The sequence below is a fragment of the Panicum virgatum genome, chromosome 1K, assembly GCF_016808335.1.
Source record: "Panicum virgatum strain AP13 chromosome 1K, P.virgatum_v5, whole genome shotgun sequence".
NCBI classification, from domain to species: domain Eukaryota; kingdom Viridiplantae; phylum Streptophyta; class Magnoliopsida; order Poales; family Poaceae; genus Panicum; species Panicum virgatum.
Genome location: NC_053136.1, coordinates 51,495,898 through 51,520,217, shown reverse-complemented (window position 1 = coordinate 51,520,217; position 24,320 = coordinate 51,495,898). Strand labels below are relative to the sequence as shown.

Here is a 24,320-nt window from a genome sequence, read left to right as displayed (position 1 = left end):
CGTAGCGCATTTTCCCCGCGTCACCGCGTGGTATTTTCTTTCCTTTTCTTTTGAAAATTCTTCTCTCTTTTTTCTTAGAGTGGAGTGTTTGAGTTCCTCATAAAAAGTGTTCGGCTGTTCTCCCCGTTGGTCACCTTCAACCACCAGGACCGAAGCCACACCACACCAAGTCACAAGCCTTCCTCACACGATCTCTCCGTGTCGCATCCCCACCGTGCCCTTCTCCGACCGCCTACCCACCGGATTCGGAGGCGACTCCCGAGGCAGCGCGCAGGCTGCTGGCGTCGGCGTCCGCGGCGGCCGGCGGCCATGGAGGATCTGGGCATCGAGGCGAAGGAGGCCGCGGTGCGCGAGGTGGCGAAGCTGCTCCCGCTCCCGGAGCTCCTCTCCTCCATCGCGTCCATCAAATCTGACTACCTCGCACGGCAGCAGGTGACGTGATCCACCCCGAAACCTCGCAATTTCACTCGCGGTGGTGAATCTCAGGCAGTTGGCGGATGGGTCGGGTAAACCCTGATTGGCATTCTCAGTCTGGTTGCAAGCGACCTCTCCATTTAGTTTCCCCCCTCCGCTCTGAGACCTGATACGCTGCTTCAGTTTTGGCTGCAATTGAGTTCGTGACGTTGATCATAGCGGGACTCGGCCGGAATCTTCTATTCCCAGCTTATCAGATTCGGGAACTTGCGACCAAGGACTAGTTACGTGTTTACGTGTGTGCGAGTTAGCTTGTTATTGTGTCACGTCCGAGAAGTGAGTGATTAGGTTCAATTTCGCCTGGGGTACGTATAGGCAATTTGTCCATGAGAAATGGTGTTATGGGTTGAAATTATGTGCCACGATATTCTGGTCTGTACCAGCTATTTAGCTGATGTTCCCGTAGTTCGGTGAAGTGATGCACAATTTTTGCAAAACATTTATCCGCAGTCAAGCCAGAATTGCTAAGTTTAAAAGCATGGGCAGTAGGTTCAACACTTGATGAGCTATCTGCAGCTTTGATATAAATGTGTGCTTCTTTTTCAGAGTGGCAGATAATGGTGTGCTACCTGATACCGCTAATAACGTTTGAAACCCATGCTTTCAGTGGTTGAATTTCTACTCACATTTCATTCAGAAAATTTAGACAAACAAATATGTACTCACACTTTGTTCAGAAAAATTATATTTTAAAGTCTGATAACGAAATAGTGGAGAGATAAACCAGAACAAAATGCTGACATTCCACATTTAGACATTTTTCTCGTTTCTGTTTGTTTACTTCTTTGTCAGTTAACCACCTTGTGTGATTTTATATTTAGCTTTATCTTATCTTTATAATCACACCATTCTTATGCCTGCTTTATTTCTTTTTATTTCATTATTTGATTGTAATCTTGCCGTATGTTTTTCTGTTTCAGTGCTTTAATATGCAAATTCATATTTATAAAGATATGTGCAGAAAATGTATTAAATCAGATTATCATCTCATAAAACGGTTTGGGCTGTGGAGCAAGCTTTATCTACTCTTGGGTTTTGGCAAGCCTGCATGGGCATTTCTTTGCAAGTTTTAATTGTATATATAAAATTAGAACAAAAGAAAGCATGCTAGAATATGAAATGATCTGCAGAAAATGGTTTGGATATATGCAATGTCTTCTTTAGATTTCATCATTTCGTCCATTGTTTCAATCACCTCATGTACCTCTTTATTGTCTTTATCTGACTATCTTTTACAAAATTTTCAGACAAATGATGCGCAACTCAGTACAATGGTGGCAGAACAGGTATTGGGCTGCCAAACTTACTAACTGAACTATTATTATCATCCTGAGTTATTTTGATTTACTATTGCTGCTCCCATCTTCATGTGTGTCTGCTGGATGATGAGTTATTTTTGGGTATGCTTGAAAATTAACAGGTCGAGCAAGCCCATGCTGGCATAAATGCTCTAGCCATATCTCAGGAAACAATAAACAAACTACGTGAGAACTTCATAGATATAGACAAGTAAGCTACTTATCTTGATTGTACATTCTCCACGCTCTTACGTGACTGATATGCTAGAGTAGCATACTCCAAAAATCTATATGCTTTTTTTCTTCATTTCTGAGTTCTATTACCATTAATCAATTGCAGGTTGTGTCAGGAGTGTCAAACATTAATTGAGAACCATGACAAGATCAAGCTCCTTAGCAATGCAAGAAACAATCTGAACACAACTTTAAAGGTTTGCTGATTGGAGTTAGTGATACCACATTACCACTGTATTCACAATCTTTTGCATTATGCTATTTACATTTTCTTAATACCGAAAAGATCAAGCTAGCCACGCTACATGACTATGGAAACTTAATTATATGTTTGTTAACTGCCTGCTGGTAGGATATGGGAGGTATGATGTCCATTTCTGTGGAGGCTGCTGCAGCACGCGACTCATTAACCAACGACAAAGAGTTAATTCACACTTACGAGGTTGATTTTTTCTTCTTTGACTTATCAATTAACACCCTGATTGGATGCCCTATTGGTAATACCCTATTTATCTGACTTTTCTGCGTCATCTTTCTTTTGTTGAAATTAGAGATTAACAGCTCTTGATGGAAAGAGGCGTTTTGCTCTAGCTGCTGCTGCATCTCATAAGGAAGAAGTTGGCAGGCTAAGGTTCTTTTTTAAACTTCAAAGGCTGAACTAGTTTCTAGCTAATATCACTTTTCATGTAACACACCATCCTTTTTTTTTCTTTCACCTCCCTAGCTAGTTGTTCGAATAAGGTAAGCATTTCTAACAGATTTTGGCTCATGACTTCATTCTAAGGTCAAATAAATCAGTTATTAACTAACTACCAATAGCATGTACTTGTGTTACAAAGAAGTTTCTACAGCACTGCATATGCAACTGTACTGAACCAGCCTCGCTCTACTTATTTAAGTCTAGTTCATATGTGGAACATTTAGTTTTTTTTAGAGTAAATAGTACCTACCATACAACAACTTGTCCGTTAGGTGCAAAATGGTCCAAAAACTTGTAAAATGCTCAATTTAGTGCAGTAACTTGACAGGTAGGTGTAGATCGATCCAACAACTTGTAAAATGCTCAATTTAATGCGATAACTTGGCAAATAGGTGCATCCACAGTCCAAACATTACAAAGCAATATAACTAACGCAAGGTCTCAATAAAGAGTATATTCACGTTATGACAAATTTTTTTAGATCACGTTAGGACAAATTATTAAGTATTATTTGACCATTGATTTTCGTGCTACACCTGCATGGCAATGTATTTGGCCAAGATAAGAACCGTCAGTGTTTAGAAATTAATGTTATGTCTTTGCATTAATTATTTTTGTATAGTGATTAATTTTAATCTAAACTATTTAATTTGATATTCAATATTGAAAAATTCACACTCACTGTTTACGATATGTTTGATTATATGCGCTGTTAAGCTAAAAAAGCCAATATGTTGATATGAACTATTGGTACTTTTTAGGAGTTTGGTACATATATTTTTAAAGCCTCCTATATTTGTTAAAAAGGAAAAATGAGCTAAATAAACATAAACAAACATGAACATTGTTGAATACATGAGCAGAAGCGCAGAAGAAGCTTAAGGTTTCAGGGTCTCTTTTATCGACTTCTGTGTTTGAGTGATGCTAATAGTGTAATTATAAAATTTGATTGAATTTGAATTAATAAAAAATTGTACATAGTTGAAAAACAACAACCGAATCACCATCAATAATTTCCATTTATAAAATTTAAAAATTATTAATGTTCATCTACTTACTTAATATGTTGCTATTGTAATGGTAGTTAAATAATATATTATTTTTAATAAAACCATAATTAACTTATTCTGAGAATAAAATAATTGGCGTTCATTGCGATAAGAAAATCTATGATCAAATAATACATTGTCGTGTACTATTTGGACTGTGAATGCACCAATTGGCCAAGTTATTACACTAAATTAAGCATTTTCTAAGTTTTTGGATCAATCTGCACTCACCTGTCAAGTTATTGTACTAAATTGAGCAATTTACAAGTTGTTGGACCAATTTGCACTCACCTGCCAAGTTGTTGTATGGTGGGTGCAATTTACTCTTTTTTTATCAATCATGTTGTGTCCAATGTACAGGTGATATAACTATTGCTGATAGCACAATAAAAATGAGTTAAAAAAAAACTTATCCTTCATCGATCCGCGTGCGGATATTGGATATTGTATTTAGAATAAAAGTTTACCCAGCTGATACTGAATTTTTCATCTTCAGAACTAGTCTATTTTATAATATTAAAATTATAATATTAAAATGCTAAATCTTTCTTGTGGCCTGTATTGCAATTAAGTATAACTCTCCTGATGGATTCTTCTTCACTCCACAGAGAATACTTCGAGGATGTTGATCGAACATGGGAAACGTTTGAGAAGACATTATGGGGCCATATCACTAACTTTTTCAAACTTGCAAAAGAGAGGTGCATTTTTTTTTGCTACTTGCATTCGCTATACTGTGTGATATGACAAATGACTTTATAGCTTTATGCATACTTTTAAAAACGAGGCACAGTTTCGGATCCCTAGATTTTGGTCTTACGCGCCTTATGGAAAGTACTAAACAATGGGTCTTGCAGGAAGCAGGTTTCCTTACTATTAAAGACCGATGAAGTAATTGCTTTTCAAAATTGAAAGAAATTGTTTTCCCTTTGAGCAAGAGAAATTCAACTCTTGAACCAAACAGAGACAAATAGGCTATCTTATATTTAAAGCACCCTGTTGCCATTGCTGTTACCTTTTCCTCTTCAGCCAGCGGCTTTTTCTGGAGGGTATCTGCAAATATGATAGTTATGTTGGAGTATATTGAGCCCATGTATAGAGGCCCATGTATAGGAACTATATATCCCACCCTTCTAGGGTTTGGTGGAATACAAGCCATTATTCTCTCCTATTCTCTTTCTTTCAGATGGCACACTGGAGCACTACAAGGCTCGCTGGGTTCTTCGGGGGTTCACACAGCGGTCTGGTGTGGACTATGACGAGACCTTCAATCCAGTCGTGAAGCCCGCTACGGTGCGCACGGTCCTCTCACTTGCGCTCTCGCGCTCCTGGCCTGTGCACCAGCTGGACGTGAAGAATGCGTTTTTTCACGGCACTCTGTCAGAGACTGTCTACTGCTCTCAGCCAGCGGGATTTGTGGACTCGAGTCGTCCGGGTATGGTCTGCGGCTCAACAAGTCTCTCTATGGTCTGAAGCAGGCTCCTCGGGCTTGGTACTCTTGGTTCGCCATGTTCCTGCTGACATTGGGGTTCACCGAGGCCAAGTCTGACACGTCTCTCTTCATCTACCGCCGTGGGGATGAGACTGCATATCTGCTGCTCTATGTCGATGACATTGTGCTCACCGCCTCCAGTCAGCGATTGCTTCAGAGTGTCATTTCCTCTCTGCAGCAGTAGTTTGCTATGAAGGATCTGGGTCAGCTCCACCACTTCTTGGGCGTCACTGTTGAGCCTCGCCCGTCTGGCTTTCTCCTTCACTAGTGGCTGTACGCACTTGATATTCTGGAGCGGGCTGGGATGACTGATTGCAAGCCCTGCTCCACTCCTGTCGACACTCAGGCGAAGCTGTCTGCTGATCTGGGTGATTCGGTGGCTGATCCTACTGCATACCGGAGTCTGGCCGGCGCTTTGCAGTACCTCACCTTCAGCAGGCCGGACCTCACCTACGCTGTTCAGCAGGTCTGTCTCCATATGCATGATCCCCGGGAGTCACACTTTGCTGCGCTGAAGCGTCTCCTCCGGTACGTCCGTGGCACTGTGGACCTCGGCCTGGTGCTTCACCGCTCGTCCTCTGCTGAGCTGGTGGTCTACACCGATGCTGACTGGGCTGGCTGCCCGGACACTCGTCGCTCCACTTCCGGCTACACCGTCTTTCTGGGCGGCAACCTGGTCTCCTGGTCGTCCAAGCGGCAGCCGGTTGTCTCCTGCTCCAGTGCCGAGGCGGAGTATCGGGCTGTCGCTAACGGCGTGGCGGAGGCGTCCTGGCTACGACAGCTCTTGGTGGAGCTCCACAGCCCGCTCGCCAAGAGCACGCTCGTCTACTGCGACAACGTCAGTGCCGTGTATCTCTCCACCAACCCCGTCCAGCATCAGCGGACGAAGCACGTGGAGATCGACCTACACTTCGTGCGAGACAGAGTCGCAATCGGCGATGTTTGGGTACTCTATGTCCCGACTACCTCCCAGTTTGCTGACATCTTCACCAAGGGGCTGTCCTCCTCGATCTTCTCGGAGTTCCGATCCAGCCTCAACGTAGCCGGTGGCTAGTTGTGGCTGTGGGGGGGGGGGTATTTGCCCTTGTACTTTCTTCTTGTCCAGTCTTGAACATTGCTGCGTCAGTAGTTCAGACTGCGAGGGGGTGTTAGCTTTCTTGTTGTCCAGTCTTGAACACCGTTGTGCCGGTAGTTCAGACTGCGGGGGGGGGGGGGGGGGGGGGGGTTGGAGTATATTGAGCCCATGTATAGAAGCCCATGTATAGGAACTATATATCCCACCCTTCTAGGGTTTGGAGGAATACAAGCCATTATTCTCTCCTATCCTCTTTCTTTCAAGTTAGTCAGCTCTAGGCATTTTTCCACCTTATATTTCATTAGTTAATTAAAATGCATTTACATTGTATGATCTAAGTGGCACATGTATTTGCTAATCTTATACTTTCTATTTGTTTAGCCAAAGAATTTGGTTGATCAATATGGCAATAGTAAACTCAGATATATCATATATGTGCTTTAATTACATATAAAGGTATCCCATGTCCTATGTATGCTAGTACTTATATTCCACCTTTTCTTTTTGCAGCCCTCAGACATTGGTTAGAGCTTTGAGGTACATCTTCATTCTTCAATATTTTCTTTGATATTTTCAAGTGCCAATCATGGAGGTGAATAGTTGAAAGGCTAGTAGTTACACCCTGCCTTATGGCTATGTGCCCTGTAGATGTAGCTGTGTGTTCTCATGTAAAGATATTTTCCTCCCTCCCTAGCTTACTTCCGCTTTTAAAATAATTCTGTCAGTGGATAGGTTTTCAATAATACAATTTGTAGAGTTATAGATTTTATTGTATGTCTATATTTCCTTTTTGTTTTGTAGTAGATATATATCATAGGAGTATAGCACCCAAAGATTTACATTCCTACATCATTTTTGTTTTTGGACTACTTCAGGGTTGTTGAAATGCAAGAAATCATAGATCAACAAGTTGCAGAAGAAGCAGCTGAAGCCGAGGGCGCAGGCGCTATAGCGACAATAACAAACCAACGTAGAACTGCAAAGTACACTTTTCCTTTTCCTCTTCAGATAAATTTCTGTTCTTCCAGTATGATATAGTTCATGCCTTACAGGAGCACATTCATAAATCCTTTTGCTATTACCCTTTATTTTTATGATACTATTGATGAAGTATGTATTGGTGTTTTGTGTTTATATCAGCATTTGCACATCTGCACACCTTACAGTTATGCCTGAGTTCACTAAATGAATTTACAACCCTAAAAAAAGTAAATGAATTTACAAGCAATAAAGGTGACAGGTACCTTTCAGCCTTTTTTTGCATATTGATATTATTCTGATGATCATGGCATGATATAGGATGGAATCTTTCATGTGTACATATATATGGAACTGCAATGGCATGTTACATAAATCTACCATGAACTGTATGGTACATTTTACCCAACACTCCTCATCCCCCCCCCCCCCAGTGTTGCCTTCTGTACCACTGTATAGATGTTTAATTTGCATGACATGTTTGCTAAAAGACATGATGACTTGATTCTACTATTGATTATATTGCCTTTTCTAGTGTTCCACACATTTTGACCCTTTAGAGCCAGCGCTAGTTTAGTCTATCATCTTAACGTATCGATACCAACCAACATCCATAATACATGTGAGAAAGCATAAATAATAATATAACTTCACCAGGTTATCTCTGATGATTTTGAGTCGCCCTTCCTCAATGTTGGCAGAAAAGGTGCAGGGGCAGCAGCTACCCCAAGAAAGGGCACTCAAGAAAAATCTAAGGTTCAGGGAAAGGGCTACAAGGACAAATGCTATGAGAGTGTTAGGATGGCTGTTGAAGCCCGCTTCAACAAGCTGCTGACAGAGGTACTGCTTCAACCGGTCCAGGATGTTAAGAACTTTATGATTTTCACAGTTCGCTGCTAATATTTTGATCACACAGCTTGTTTTTTCGGAGGATTTGATGGAAGCTTTGGAGGAAGCCAAAGCAGTAAGTACTCTATTTCTTAGCTCTGGTTATTGACTGATTATTTTCCAATCTGTGAGTTCTAGACCTCTTAAGAGTTATATGATTCATGAAGCTGAAGCTTGCATGGTCAAAACATATCTGCTAGATATATTAGTGTTGCTAACCTGGTATTGTCTAATGAGCTCAAGAAGAATTGTCTACTGGTTAAGAAACAAAAAAGGATCACATTTCATGCCTGACTATGCAGTATTGTCAGCTTTTAAAACTTTTTGTGACATGCATGAATGAAACTCTAATTGTTGGCCTTATTTAAAAATATTCCTCGTCACAAAAACATTAGCGTTTTCAACACACATTTCCTCAAAACAGCTTCGACCATTTATTCCTACCAAAATATATGTTGAAAACCAAATTAATTATGATATTATGTACCTCTCAAGTCAAGTAGAATCTGTGCATCCTATTTCCATGTGACAAATCCAAACACTAATGGAGATACCAAATCGCGAGTGAACTGAACAGGTTGAATACAATTTTTAAATTTCTTCTTCTGTGTGTGTGTGTGTGTTTTTCGGGGTGGGGGGGGGGGTGGATCTTAACATCGTACTAGATCTGCAATATGAGATCTAGCAATGGATCTTTAGAAACCATATTTACCTAGTGGATCTTTTTTATTTATAGCTCACTACTTTGCTTCTATTTAAATGCAGATTGGAGATGAGCTTGGCGATATATATGACTACGTGGCACCATGTTTTCCTCCTAGGTATGTTGAAAATTAGTATAAAATTTAACTACTTGCTAGATTTAGAATATCTGTTCCTTATATAGGAAGTAGGTAACCAGTTCATTCTAACTGGACAAGTGTGCACACCTCAACATAATGCAATTAGTTATTGCTGGAACTTAAAAAAAAAGTATAGCAACACAAAGGCATGTTAAGAGCTCGTATAATGCGCCAACTTTATCTCAAGAATCAGTTTTTGGGACTGCATCCAAATACGCGTTCCTTCTAATTTCTCAATAAGTCAGTTCATAAAGAAGTTATGTTATTGCCGGAAAGTAGCATGACAGGGGGTAAAAGGAAGATATTTTTGCTTGTATAGAGTATTGATGATCTGAGAGGAGGGCTATCCTTAGAAAAATTGTTTTACCAAAAATTCATCATTGTTTCCTTATTGTTGCTGACGTCTTAAATTATCATGTTTCTTACTTCTGCACAGATATGAAATTTTCCAGCTCATGGTAAACCTATATACCGAAAGGTTCATTCAGATGCTAAGACTTCTCAGCGATAGGGCAAATGATATTCAAAATATAAATATCTTGAAGGTACCTTATTTCAAATATCATAGTTTCATGTTCCCCAAGATGAATTGTGGAAACTGCACACTTCCATATTGTGTTCCTTAGATTCTTGAATCATGAGTAAAAATGTTTTACTTTTGTTCTTAGCAAGAGCATTAATTACCGATCACTATAGGTAACTGGCTGGGTTGTACAATATCAAGAAAATCTGATTGGTCTTGGTGTGGATGAATCACTTGCCCAAGTTTGTTCTGAAAGTGGTGCATTGGATCCCCTCATGAATATGTATGTCGAGCGTATGCAGGCAACAACTAAGGTACTCCTTTCTAGATCTGTTGAATTGTAAATGAACTTGATCGTGGTAATCATGTATCATTTCTTGTTTTCTTTTGTAGAAATGGTACAGCAACATTTTAGAGGCAGACAAAACACAACCACCAAAAAGTACGGAGGATGGAAAACTATATACACCTGCAGCAGTGGATCTATTCAGAATATTGACCGAGCAAGTTCAGATAGTTAGAGACAACAGTACAGACGTCATGCTATATCGTATTGCTCTTGCAGTTATTCAGGTATGCCTTTCATTTTGAGATTATGTAAGTCTACCTGGTTTTTGTGCTATGCTTCACGCTGTTGGAATCTGTTAATATGTTATTTTCAATCTTCTATTTTGGGTCTCTGCAGGTCATGCTTGATTTTCAAGCAGCTGAGAGACAAAGACTTGAGGAGCCAGCTTCTGATGTTGGTCTGGAATCACTATGTGCATTGGTAGCTTTCTGCATTTAGAACTCAATGAGATGTGAATTCTCTGCTTTTCATTGTTTCTTATTATTTGATCCTTATATTGTGTGTGTGTGTGCGCAGATTAACAATAACCTGCGTTGCTATGAACTTTCATCAGAGCTAAGTAGCAGTACATTGGAGGCACTTCCACCAAATTACGCTGAACAGGTGTGGATCTGCTACAAAAGCTTTTGCTCTTTCTTAGATGACATTCTTTCAAAGCTTGTTTTAACTTGTCTGGAGACGGCTTCATGTTTTTTGAGTTTCGTAGCTCACGATTCTTGAAGTTTCTTCTTTCGGAAATTGAAATACTCTTCACCGTATCAGAATTAGGGTTCTATTTCCCAATAGGAGTCAGTTTTTGACTTGTTTCTGAAGAAAAGAATAAAGTCTCGTGTCATTCTGTCAAGGGCCCAGAGAGGGAAAAATACAAATTGAAAAAAAGGGCACAGAGAGCGACTAGACCATATGCATTAGCCATATGGTTCTGGTTTCCTGTAGTGACCAATTTTCTTACTTTTGTCTGGCGGGAAGATAAAGATTCCTGGCAAATACCAGGATGCATAGTTGCATACTTTATATATGTATTAGTCATATGGGTTTAATTTTCAACATTGACATGACATGGCCAACATGGAACCATTCTTGTGTGTGGTCTAAAGAATAAATTATCAAATAACACCAAACCTTGTACTTGTCTAAGTAGATAGAAGCATCAGTTGTATATTTCTTGGGTTGGAGCATGCTTCACAAATACTCAACCCAGTCTCAAATATGTGACGTTTTGGGGTTGTCTTAAGTCAACTGTTTGAAGTTCGGTTGCAAATTACTTTTTATGTGCCGCATTTTGGACCTTTGCAAATTATACTAGTAGATTTTTTTCTCAAAATGTAGTTCCACTGAAGTATAATTTTGCTATGTTCTATAAATATTTTTTAACAAAAAGTACTAGTCAAAGTTTTATTTGGTTAACCGTGCTTGGCTGTATTTTTTGAATCTCTGTAAAACTGTAAATATTAACCCTATCTGGAACTTAATACTAATTGTTTGTGTTGTACTCTGTTTCTATCTCTCTTCACTCACATTGAGCCTTTTGAACTATAAGCAAAATATTCTTTTGTAGGTTAATTTTGAAGACACATGCAAAGGATTCCTTGATGTTGCCAAGGTTTGTGCTGCATGCATATGATATAGCTATACATCTATTTAAATTGTCTATCAAACTGTCATTTGAAGCTTTGTTATTTGTTATTTCAACAGGAAGCTGTTCTTCAAACTATTAGTGTTATTTTTGAAGACCCAGGTGTGCAGGATCTACTTGTGAAGCTTTACCAGAAAGGTAATTCTTTCATAGCAGCATTGTCCTTCGTTCTCCTTTTTTAGGGTGTGGTTTGAGAACTCAAATCGATCCTTAGATGGAATCGTCCATCATGAGATAATTCCATGAACTTTTGTAGGATGGCCTCATTCCTCATGATTACACTAGATTGTGTTCGTGTGCGATAAGTTGGTGATGGATCTACCCATTCAATTTCCTCAAACAAAACAAGAATGTTAGATTTTGACTTTAGAGCTAGGGTAAAATGATTCATCACCATCCAACTGCTCAAACTAAACACTCATTTATGTCAGTTCTTGGTCGATTTTGAACTAATACCACCTGCAGCTCCTTGTATTCCATAAGCGGCTTATCGGCCAGACGCTTTGACATTTATAATGCTGCATGCTTACACTATTACAAGTTTACAACGATTCTCAATCATCTTACTGTATTTCACTGGTATTGATGGATTCTCTATAGATGTTGCCTATTATTTTCAACAGCTACTTGCCATATTCAGAGTCTGTTTATCAGTCCAAGAAGATTCAAGGCCTGGGTAGATAGGAAGCATTGTGATCCATATCCTTAGGATTTAGATTAAACTAAACCCTGAAAAGTTGTAGAGCAATTCTAATCTTCCAAGCACACACTCAAATTCCTAGTTTGGCTTTATTAAACTATGTGCTGGATCCCAAGTATAGGTATATCAATGATGTATGATTCAGTAGTTAGTCCAATGATTCTGTTAACCTCTCCCAGTAAGCAAGGTAAATTGATGTATTGTTTGACACGAAGGTGTTTACAATCATACAAACTCTTCTTTGCCTTTTTTTTGGGTGGCAAACTACTTGGTAGTGTCTTTTCTTGTCCATGGAATGTCTAGTTGCAATTTTTTCTCACTGATTCTTTCTGTTTAGACTGGATGGAGGGAATGGTCACAGAATATCTTGTCGCGACATTTGCTGATTATTTTGCAGATGTCAAAATGTAAGTTTTATTTTCCTAATAAAATGGTAATAAGTGGCATGAAACTATGTATGAATATATATTCCCTGGAAAATCCTGTTTCTTATGCGTATTTTGTTTACCTACACTTTCATGCGTTTGTGAAGTGCTTTGTGCCATAGTTTTGAGAGAGAGAAAAGAACCACACCACATTCTATGCATCAAGCTAAGTTTACCGTTGAATCCCAACATATCAAGAATAAAAATGTGTTTGCCAAATTTGGAAACTCATGTGCAAGTTAATAAGTTCTAAATGCTGGTATGGATTTGCAAACATTAGAATTGTTACCTTCAGTGCAATGAATTTTCTCTACAACATTTAATGTTTTATATTTTCATCACATCAGTAGCATTCCTCATAAGCTATGGAGTGTTGGTTGATTGTAACACTCCAAATTTCTGCTCCTATCAGTTTAGCTTATTGAAGTTAAACATTAACAGTTCAGAGTTTTGCTGATAATAGTTAGTTGTGTTGCTTTATATGCTTTAATTTAATATACTCTTGTATTCTTTAGGTATATTGAGGAAAGATCATTTCGAAGATTTGTCGAGGCTTGCATAGAGGAAACAATTGTTGTGTATGTTGATCATCTTCTCTCTCAGGTTTGCGGAACCACCCTTAATACTATCTGAAATAGTGTCCATGTAAGTTAAATCGTGTCTTACTGTACCCTAAATGACTATTGATATCTGGAGGGATATTTAGGAACACATAAGATGTATTGACATCCTAGATTTGTACGGGTTTCCATAAACATGCTATTACTGAACTGTCACTATTGTACACTATGTTCAGTTTGGTCTTTCCTTATTACCAGATTACTTCCCTGCCAAAAAAGAAAATTCATACATGTCGTATTATCTCTGAGAACTGTCTGAGAAAACCTTTCAGAACTATTCTCACAACTGCTGCCTGACATGACCTTTCAATGGCTAATGTTTTTCCTTTTGTGCCTTTAGAAAAGCTACATAAAAGAAGAAACAATTGAGAGGATGAGGTTAGATGAAGAGGTGCTTATGGATTTCTTCAGGGAGCACATCAATGTGACAGTAAGTATAGTTTCTGCTGGGAGTTTGTTGTGGTGACAACTACAGTCTACAGGATTGTCTTGATTCAAAGTTTAAGTACATGCATTTTATTGTGGGGACAACTACAGAATTGTCTTCTTTCAAAGTTTGAGTGTACGCATTTTATGGAAATCAAATTGGATACTGTAACTTTTTGTCCTAAAAAAAACTCAACAGGTGAGGGAAACATCCGTTGGAGGACCTTTTTTTTCATCCAGCGTCATTTAATTCGCTCCCATGGGGAGTCAAAGCCGAGCATACTAGATGCTATATAGGCGCTCTAACTGCTAGGCTACTAGGCTAGAGACCCTTTCGCACCATCCATTGTCCTAAAAAGACATTTATGAGGTTTGATGCTTCTATATAACTTAAACCGGTTTTGCTGAAAAGTTTGTTTTACTGCTCCAGAAAGTTGAAAGCAGAGTGCGGATTCTGGCTGATATGAGGGAGCTAGCTTCAGCTGAGAGTTTGGATAGCTTTACTCTCATTTACACAAATATACTGGAACATCAACCTGATTGCCCGGTAATTTTCTGCCTAACAGATATATTCAAAAATCAAATGGGCATGTTCATTCCTTTTATTTTCTGCAACTTGACATCTGTGTGTTTGTAGCCTGATGTTGTCGAGAAGCTTGTGGCGATGCGAGAAGGCATTCCAAGAAAGGAAGCCAAGGAGGTAAGGACGCAAGATTTACCACATCATATGCATCTGCAGTACTGCTTTGTTTTCATGCACCTGTGGACGGTGGTCCAACAAAACTACCAACTCGTGCTTATTGGCAGGGGAACATTTGATTATTATGGTTGTTAGTGTAACCAGTGGTTGTAAACGTACTAGTAATTGCTTGTAGATTCTTACTTCCTATTCATCTGTTAGGTTGTACAAGAATGCAAGGAGATATATGAGAACTCGCTTGTGGATGGCAACCCTCAGAAGTCTGGATTTGTGTTTGGCAAATTGAAGTGCCTGACTGCAAAGAAAGGCATTTGGAGCAAGCTTGGGCAATGAGGACGTGGTGATTTGGTGCAGAGTGGATTCACGCACCATCAGGGCAAAGACTGTATATTTTACTTCTTTTTGTGATCATTCTTTTGTTCTTTTACCAAGGCTACTATTGGCTTCACGTTTATACCATATCAGTGTGCAACTGTGTAAGCAGCATGAGAAGCAAAAATGTATATTCCGCTTTGCCTAGCTACAGAGAATTTTGGTGTAAAAACATGTAACGTTTCTAAAGCCTAATTATATTTATCCAATAAAATGGTTTGTTAACCGCAAGAAGTTGCCCCTCATCATGTATTGCTACTAGGTTGTGCAGTTTTTCGCTTCAAAATGGAAATGAGACGCCTATAAAGCGGGGCCATGCCATGCTGCGTGCCGCGATCGTGGGTCCATCGAGCCATCCGGACATGTGGTCGAGGTCCTGCCTCCGATCGGCCGAGCTCACCCCGCCGACGGTGACTTCCCCACAAGGCCACAACGTTGACACGGCCATGAAGCATCGGCGTAGCAAACAGCAAATGCTGACTGGGCGCCAACGCATAAATTTGATTCACGACAGTCGACGGATGAAGTCCGTCCAATGCAGGTGTTCACCAAACTGAGGCGAAAACCGCATTCGGCAAACAAAAGCAAACACAGTAGTGTGGATAGTGATGTTTCGGCCAACGGCACACTTCGGATTAGCTTCCTTATTCCATTCCTTTACAAACTTACAACAAAAAAGGGGGCTTCAAGTCTCTTTTTTTACCCTCTTGATGGCACGGCAATGAACAAATAGCTCAACGAGGCTCTAGGTGGTGATACACTACGGGGTACAACAAAAAGGGTCAACATTCTACAAGGTCTGTATCCTTTGGACCTGCGACTCGGCTTGAGTGTCACCAGCTGCGTTGTCAGTGGCGTGCTCGATAACGAAGCTCTCGATCTTATGAAGTGACTGCAAGTAACCAAGAGTGATATGTTAGGTCTTTAGGAGTCTACCGATGATGTGGGAGGTACAAATGAAATTCACGATGTGCCTAGTGATAGCCTGATAGACATTAAGAATTTATGCATACCTCAATAGCGATATCAGTTGGTGTCAGCTTAGAGACATCATCACGACCCTGTTTAGACGCAATCTCTGTAAATGCCACACATAGACGTGTTAATCCATGGGAACATGGAACAAAAGCTTTAATCAAGTGCCAAAAAAGACCATTTGATCATATAGCTAGCCATATTATCCAGACGGGAACCTTACCTTCTAGAGAAACTCTTACATCCGCATTTGCGTAAGCATCACCCCTTTGCTCCGCAAGCATGCTGAGCTTAGAAAAGGCCTAACATAAAAGGAACTCAGTGAGGCATCCATATTAGAATTAACATAAAAAGTGTGAAAAAACCTACAGATACCACAAATAAAGGCCCAGAATCCAGGGTAGGGCTTCAAGGCTTAAAGTGGATCTATGTAGCAGTTTTTTGTCCATGACAATTGGAAGAAACAGAATATATCTAATTTCATGTTAGATTCCAGCATGGAAGAAGTGAAGCAACAAGTAGCTACCATTGTGTATGGATCGCCAGATGGTTGATCCAGAAGAGGACGGGAGGCAGTTCCCACTTTAGCGATACGCCTAGCAAGAGCATCCAAGGGCACATCTAACCAAACAGATAGGCCCTTCTTCATATATTTCCTGATAATGCAATAACAGATCACAACATTATTAATTAGAAGCCAAGAAGGCACCCTATTTAAAGCGGAAGAATTAACTCTAGATACCAGTTAACTGGTCGGATAACAGCACCACCTCCAGTGGCAACAACTAATCTCCGCATTGAGGACAAATCCCTCAAGACACTACTCTGCAAGGCATCAAACAAATTGAAAGGGAAATCAATACTCAAAGCACCCAACACAGATAAACAAAAACTATACACCAAAGAGAGCATTAGAGTAGCAGATAAGTTCAGCAACCGTTACCTCATTGTCCCTGAAGAACGCTTCACTATGAACCTTGAATATTTGGGCAACTGAAGGCATTCCCACAGCTTGCTCCACCAATTTGTCACTGAAAACATAGTCCAGAGCAGTAAGTCTACCTCTGCATCAGCATGAGCATCTGAAGAAAACCTTCATAAATTGCTAGTACTTCACAAAAGACAAACCTATCAAAGAACGAATAACCCAAAACTTCAGACATAATCTTCCCCACGGTACTTTTTCCAGAACCCATCATTCCTGCACATAGACAATAACTCCTCAATCACAAATTCAAATATGGTAGTTTCATCTAAAAGTTGACATTCTTTAGCAACAGTAGATGAAAAATTACCTACTAAGTAAATACACCTCCCGTTCAAGTAGAACAAAACTTCTTCTGATTTTCTCTGAAATCACAACACAACAGTATTAGGCTGATGCCATAACACGTGCACTCTCCAGAATAATTATTGATCTAATTATATTAAGAATCCAAGATATTGGTGAATACCTTCAACAAAAGTGCTTCGTCGACGGAGTTATGCAAGTTTTCATGACCTGCAGAAGCGAAAGATCATGGAGAAAATGTCAGTTTGATATTCTGAGTTCTGACTGAATCTGGAGTATGAATAATCACATCGCATGTCATGAATTTCTGAGAAAACTAGATTCCTACGAAATGGGCCAACCATAGGGACATAAGCATGGAGCTCCATCATCCTATTTTCCATTTTAATAATCCCGAACCGAACCGATTTATCCATTTCAAACACCCGAGGAGGCGAGGACCAAGCAAACCACTCAAAGAGCATAGATCTTTTCGGTGAGCCCCTCAAATTAAAATTCCCCCAAGAAAGCACTCGAACCCTTGGTGACAAACTCGTTCAGAAAATCCTACAGCCAGAACATACGCCAATTCCATGCTACTTGATTACTGGAACAATCACGACCAATCAAAATATGGCCGATTCGTATTGATTAGATTAGAACGGGGCGAATCGGCATAAAATGGAACAAAACAAGTGCGCTTAAATCGACAGAAAATAGGGAAAAATGTCGAATCACGCCAATATGACCACACATAAAGGGAAAAGAAAAAACAGAGAGGCGAAGACCGTGTACCTCCGGACGATTTCTTCGCGCGGAGCGGGGCGACGGGCTTGGACCCGCGAGCCCGCACGGCGACCGTTGCTCCCGCCGGGTCAGCGACCCTCAAGCTCCCGATCGGCGACTGCAGCCCGCCCCGGCGCCGGCCGGTGCCGAAGCCCGCCGCCCGCGTCTGCAGCGCCAGGCCCACGCCCCCCGCCTCCATTGCTCGCTCGATCGGGGGTGCTCTGCTGCTACGCTACGCAGGGAGAGGGCGGCCGCGGCGACCAGTCAGCTACCTCTGCTGCGATTCGGAGCTCTAATGAAGAGGAGGGGAGGGTGCAGGCGGCATCTGGTGGCGGCGAGGAAGTGGTGGAAATGTGGGGACGATGAAATAGTGCCGGTGCCGGCGCGGCCTCCAGAGTGGCAGAATCCCAGACGCTGCCGAGTAGTTGCGTAAATTAGAGGGGAAGTTACCGTTTTGCCCTTGGCATTTGACCAGGGCACCTGGCCGATCCTTGCGGTAGGTGTGCTGGGGGCAGCACGCGGGGCCGCACCCGCACGTTTCTTTAGTGAAAAGCATTCGGCTCTGTTTTACTGATTAATTTACATTCTACTGTTAACTATTTTCTAAATGAGTCTTTTTGAATGTATAAAAGTAGGCTGTTGAGCGCTAGGATTTGGTGAAATGTTTGTATCTCTATGGATTATATCGACTTCCAAAATTCAATTTGCTACACTGAAATGAATTTATATTGGGATCTGGCTGACTTGTGAGAAAATGTTTACTAATTTTCTTCTTATTGTATAGTACTACGTGTCTGTTGAGTAAATGAAGGGCCGTTTGGTATGTCTTATGCCAAAATGGCTTTACTAGCAACCGTGTTTAGCTATTTTGGCAAAAAGATTTTAAAAGATAATCTTACTATTTTGAAGTATTAAATAAAATTTATTTACAAAACTTTTTGCACAGATGAGATGTAAATCACGAGATGAATCTAACGAGAATAATTAATCTATAATTAGTGGATGGTTACTGTAGTTTCACTGTTATAAATTATGAATTAAATAGTCTCATTAGATTCGTCTCGAGATTTACAACTCATCTGTGCAAAATGTTTTGTAAACAGATTTTATTTAATACTCCATGTATGTGTCTAAACATTTGATGTGGCAGATTTTGGGGTAAATTGTTTGGATCTAAACACAAGTCAAAACTGATGTTGGCTTCTAATTTCCGTTAGCATAAACTTATAAAACAGCTTTATGCTATCTCTAAAAAACGAAAGGGCGTCCCGGCACGGGCCATTCCCTGGCCTGGGAGCGTGGCCACGCAGCGTGCATTTCCCAGCCGTCGGATCGGCCGGGCGGACGGCTCAGATCGAGCTTTCCTTCTCCATTTTACAAAAAAACCCTCGAGCTTTCTCAAAATAAAACCCATCGTCCATCCCTCTCCCTCAGAAAAATTTTCAAAGAAACCCTCAAATTTTGCCAAAACCAACCCGCAGTCCACCTCCACCCGGCCAGCAATATTTTCCAAAAAAACCCTGTGTTTTCTTAAAATCAACCCTCCATCCTTTCTCTCTCTCGAGAACTTTCTTAGAAAGACCCTGAAGTTTTACTTAAATACCGCTGGGTCTGAGAAGCGCTCCAGGTGGGGCCTGACGGAGCCGGTGCCACTAAAAAGGAGGCGTTGACCACTCACCTGTATGGATCGAGGGTCCTGCACCATTTGGACCCACGTGTCATCGCGCGTTTCGTAACGTTTGGCCTCGGAATGTATGAATCTTTTTCTTTTGCGAATCGTGCGGTTTTGTCCCTACAAAAACAAAACGTAGTGCTTTCCATACTGAAGAAGAAAAAAAGGGTTGGGCCAACTGTTGAGAAGAAAAAAAGTGCAATGACATGCCCCCTTTGGCCTCGCGGGGAAAGGTCAGATGCGTCAAGCAATACAAGAAATGCTTTGGTTTCCATGGGTAGCTTTGGCTGTGAGGCTTGTGGCAGTGGCGTAGTAGCTTTAGCTTTGGTTTCCATGGTTATAACACCCAAGAATCATGCAATTTTTCTTAAAAAATTCTAGCACATATTATACACTGTACGTACAATTTGATCACCATTCTTCTATGATTTCTCATGCTACCTACACAATAACGAGTCATATTTTAATATCCACTACTTCCTAAAAAAAATAACACATCTACTAATCGCAACATATTTTCGCAAATACATTAAGTATCAGACTAATTGTGCTCCGCCCTCCCTAATAAACTATCTTACCCTTCTTTCACCACAAAAAATGTAATAGCTTCATTTTGATATCCAAAATAATATACTACTTAAAATAGCGTCTCCATAGTATAATGCCCAAAAATATATCATGTGCAATAACGAGCCGCAGACCATGACACCTATGCAAAAATACCAAAGTGACGGATTTATCTTACCTGCGTTATTTAAAAGAAAAAACTACGACATGCATCAACTAAAGCTCGCATCAACTACAATACTACGACGCGAGATACGGGCCTCGGCGAACGGCGGACTATGCGTTCTCTGTAATTTTGGAAAAAACTCCTCCGACTTTAGAGAAATCAATCCGCGGTCCGGTCTCCACTCTGAGATTTGAGCTGAACTTGCTATATTCACTAATTATCTCAACCCCCCATGCAAATCCTCTCTCACAATTTCTTATAAAAACCCTGAAATTTTAATTAAATCAAACCACAACCCGTTCCATCCGTTTCTTCTACACGAACAACATTATACTTACAATTTAAATACCAAAAAGCATTGAAATAAAAAAGTTGATCAACATAGAATTTGATTAAGAATTCAAAAACTACAACTTCATTATATAGCGAATTTTAAAATTCAAAACACTTTTGCAATTCATTTGCACAAACACGTGCATGCAACCCATTATACCTATAATACAGACACCAAAATGTCTTTAAAATAAAAAGTGTTCACTACAAAAATTGCTCCGAAATTTAAAATCTACAGATTAAAAAATATACAACTTTATTATACAACACATTTTTAAACTCAAAATACTTCCACAATTCATTCGTGCAAATGTTTACATGCAACCCATTATACCTACGATTCAGACACTGAAACGTCTTTTCATCAAAAGGTTTGGAGTAAAAAAAGTGCTCAAAATTCTAAAACCTAAAGCTTTGCTACACAACAAACTTTTAAAATAAATGATACAAAAAAATACTATAACCAAAAACACTAAATATAACAAAAAAGTTCCATTTCTATATCAAAATAATAATATCCTACTTAAGTAGTAGTATCACAACAATGGAGAGTCCAAAATATATACCATGCATTATCACAACTTGTACGAGAAGGGAATCTATGGTCCACGATAACTCTTAAATTTGATGGATAATTAGTATTTCCAAACATACAAATAATATATACATAGATTGACATGTTATTCACGGGTAACCCAACTTGGCGCGGCAATGCCGTGCCCCAGCCTTTCTAGTAATGTATTGATTTGTGTGAAATAAGTGAAGGTGGAGCTAAAATAGACCATACCAAAGAGACCGAAAATATAATGTATAATTTTGAAGCTTGGAATCCCTTTATCCTGTTCATTAGGGGTATTTTAGTCAAGAAGATATGAGGGGTTGGTTGGGAACGTGGCTATGGATTAGTCCGGGGCTGAGTCACCTACCGTGGGGTGCCACGTCAGGCTGACGCGGTTGGTGGGAAGGGGGCATCTCGGCAGTATCGTATGGTGGACGGATGTGGAATCATTCGAACATGCGAGAAAAGATCACGCACTGCCACATTGGCCGCCGTCCTGCTTCCACTTTCCTCAATGTTAGAGCTTCTGGGATTTTTGTTTTAGTCAGTCTCAATAAAAGTTTCATGGATATCTAGACTGAGAACTAGATAACCGTATCAGATGAGTTCATGGTGATGAAATTCTTCTCACATTTTATGAAACTTTATTCTTCTTTTTTCTTGTCATGTCAGCGAATTTGATAATATTTATTGTCATGAAACTTCTACTGAGACTGATCTTAGTACCAACAAGGTTCAGGAAGAAGAGGCTGTAAACTTCACCTCTTTCCCTATTTTATTTGAGGTGAAACCCCTCAGAAATAGTATAGTGTAGTATTTAGTATTTACTTGGGAAGCCAAGCTGCCATGGTCAACAGAGCAGCATAGTTTCTCCCAAAAAAAAAACAGAGCAGCATAGTACATATACATGTTCTTGACCGTATCTACCAGCTTATTAAGTACCGCATAATCATGAAATGTCGTAGTTAATTAAAAAGATCCGTTCCATGGCGATCACAACATATTCCAAGATATTTTTGCAATTTGCAGAGTTTAAAAGTCCAAACAAAATGAGGTCTGGAGTTGTGCCCCTCCTGTTTCCTCAGATAAAGTAGTATCTGGCAACCGTTGAGTTTCTTCAAATAAAGCAGGATCTGACAAATTCTTTCCTGTTACTTAAACGACCAGCCTGAGCTTGAGGCCTCGTTTGCTTTTTCAATTTAAGTCACAAGTCCCGTCACACATGTTTAAACATCAATTAAGAGTACTAAATATAAACTTATTACAAAACTAATTTCATAAGTCGCGACTTAATTATAAGATGAATCTATTAAGACTAATTAGTCCATAATTTAATTATTAATTACTATAATAATCATCCGCTAAACATGCATTAATTATACTTAATAGATTCGTCTAGAGTCCTATTACAACTTATGCAATTAGTGTTATATTAAATTGACATCTGAATGTTCGAATTGGCATCTGAATATTTTGACAGCAACTTAAAAAATCAAATTAGGTCTAAGCCACGAATGGACAACCAGGCGACTTAAATGGCAACTGGTAGATTGGTCAGATCCAGAACTAACTCTTCAGAGTTGCAGTGCCATCACGCGCGCCACCAACCATACAAATGTGTTGAACACGAAATACTACGGTTAAAAAAGTTAAAAAGAATTCTGGCCAAAGAGATCAAGACTTTGGTTTCGGCCGATTATTACGAGCATAGCGTGTGCTCTCGGACTACTCTTGGTGTAGGTGAATCTCCTTATCTTTGATCTTTCCATGTAAAGTTATCGTGGCCAGTTGCTGTCACTCCACAAAATGGAACGACGAAGACGTCAGTTGGCAACCGGACAGTCGGACAGACCGTATATTTGGGCTGTTTTGGTCTCCAGCTGTTCTCACGACAGCGGCACAATAATATTTTGCCCCTTTCTGCCTTTCACAACGACTCCTTCCATTCATGTTTGTTCGGTAGAAATCTTAATATAATTATCTGCCACATGTGCGAGCTTTTTTTTCGAGAAAGGAGAGATAATTACTTTTTGAACTGAAAACAGCGAGGGAGACCCTCCCTATAAAATTTTATTTATATAAAAAAAGGAAACATCAAAAGTTAGGAATACAGTAAACCTGTACAAATGAAAGAAGTAAAAAGGAGCAACAACTAGACAGAGAGCTATCTACTAGCTACAGACAAATGGAACTAAGTCAAGCTATTGGACCAAATTAAGAAGGGAATATATCTAGTGCAAACCACAACTTCGTGAAAACTCGTGCAAACTATGACAAAAAAATTGTCTAAATTCAAAAAAAAATCACACATCTAGATGATACGATGATATACAATCTTGTAAAATATCTTATCCAAACTCGACTTCGTCTGTGAGATATAAAAAGAACAAATTTCAAGCCAGGAAGTTGTCCAGATGATTTGTTAGAAATTTGTTATTTTTATATCTCACAAACGAAATCGAGTTTGAACAAGATATTTTATAAAGTTGTGTATCATTATATCATCTACATGTGTAATTTTTTGGTGAATTTAGATGACTTTTTTACTATGATTTGCATGTGTTTTCACGAAATTGTGGTTTGCACTAGATATGTTCCTGATTAAGAAACATATTGAAAAATCACATTACATTCCTTCGCAATTAATGCAATGTATTGGAAAATCTGCGTAAGCCACACTGTTGAATGTGTCGTACTTTCGCCCATTGAGCGAGTTTATGGGCGATCACATTCTGCTCTCTCCTTACAGCTTAGAATCTCACCTCTTGGAGCGACTTTGCTATAAGTTTCAGGTCGTTTATAATAAACACCATATGTGATTTGTCAACACTTGGTTTAGAAGCTGCAACAATAACAGTGGAGCAATCTGATTCAATAATTGTTTTCCCGTGTGCGTCCATTCTGCAGCTAGCCGCATCCCTTCGGGCAAGCTAATGCTTCAATATGCTCTGTATAGGCCCTGTTTAGTTCCAAAAAAATTCTACAGTACCCGTCACATATAATATTCAGACACATGCATGAAGCATTAAATACAGTTAAAAAAATAACTAATTATACAGTCTAACTGATTAGCACGAGATGAATCTTTTAAGCCTAATTATTCTAGAATTAAATATTATTTGTCAAGTAACGACGAAATGTGCTACAATACCAAAACCAACAACTTTTCACCAACTAAACAGGGCCTCACCCCCATCAAAAATAGTCTTCC

The 24,320-nt window shown here is 39.7% G+C and overlaps 2 protein-coding genes across 2 annotated transcripts; one reads left to right on the top strand and one right to left on the bottom strand.

The window, feature by feature from the left end:
- The first annotated feature begins 121 nt into the window (after positions 1-121).
- On the top strand, positions 122-15,012 carry LOC120641854 (exocyst complex component SEC6-like). The gene is made up of 25 exons (XM_039918159.1): positions 122-432; positions 1,722-1,760; positions 1,895-1,983; positions 2,113-2,203; positions 2,359-2,448; positions 2,558-2,637; positions 4,364-4,456; positions 6,833-6,859; positions 7,198-7,305; positions 8,002-8,140; positions 8,217-8,264; positions 8,954-9,009; positions 9,467-9,575; positions 9,727-9,867; positions 9,947-10,126; positions 10,239-10,322; positions 10,419-10,505; positions 11,461-11,505; positions 11,598-11,676; positions 12,576-12,645; positions 13,179-13,266; positions 13,624-13,713; positions 14,140-14,256; positions 14,347-14,409; positions 14,611-15,012. Exons 1-25 carry the CDS (start codon positions 310-312, stop codon positions 14,740-14,742), a joined length of 2,268 nt encoding a protein of 755 aa, XP_039774093.1. The 5' UTR covers positions 122-309; the 3' UTR covers positions 14,743-15,012.
- Positions 15,013-15,388: 376 nt separating this feature from the next.
- LOC120641861 (shikimate kinase 1, chloroplastic) lies at positions 15,389-18,180 on the bottom strand. The gene is made up of 10 exons (XM_039918169.1): positions 17,822-18,180; positions 17,211-17,257; positions 17,052-17,106; positions 16,885-16,957; positions 16,700-16,787; positions 16,499-16,581; positions 16,283-16,412; positions 15,980-16,058; positions 15,795-15,859; positions 15,389-15,673 (listed from the first exon to the last, which is right to left on the bottom strand). Exons 1-10 carry the CDS (start codon positions 18,009-18,011, stop codon positions 15,572-15,574), a joined length of 912 nt encoding a protein of 303 aa, XP_039774103.1. The 5' UTR covers positions 18,012-18,180; the 3' UTR covers positions 15,389-15,571.
- Positions 18,181-24,320: the final 6,140 nt, after the last annotated feature.

Bases quoted from the DNA above. Each gene is read 5' to 3' on its own strand.
- LOC120641861 (XM_039918169.1), bottom strand. From the start codon at position 18,011: ATGGAGGCGGGGGGCGTGGGCCTGGCGCTGCAGACGCGGGCGGCGGGC. The intron at 17,107-17,210 runs GTATTCACCAAT...TTGTGATTTCAG, and splicing joins ACGAAGCACTTTTGTTGAAG to AGAAAATCAGAAGAAGTTTT. The intron at 15,860-15,979 runs GTAAGGTTCCCG...TGGCATTTACAG, and splicing joins TGTAAGAGTTTCTCTAGAAG to AGATTGCGTCTAAACAGGGT.
- LOC120641854 (XM_039918159.1), top strand. From the start codon at position 310: ATGGAGGATCTGGGCATCGAGGCGAAGGAGGCCGCGGTGCGCGAGGTG. The intron at 7,306-8,001 runs GTACACTTTTCC...CAATGTTGGCAG, and splicing joins AACCAACGTAGAACTGCAAA to AAAAGGTGCAGGGGCAGCAG. The intron at 9,576-9,726 runs GTACCTTATTTC...CGATCACTATAG, and splicing joins AAAATATAAATATCTTGAAG to GTAACTGGCTGGGTTGTACA.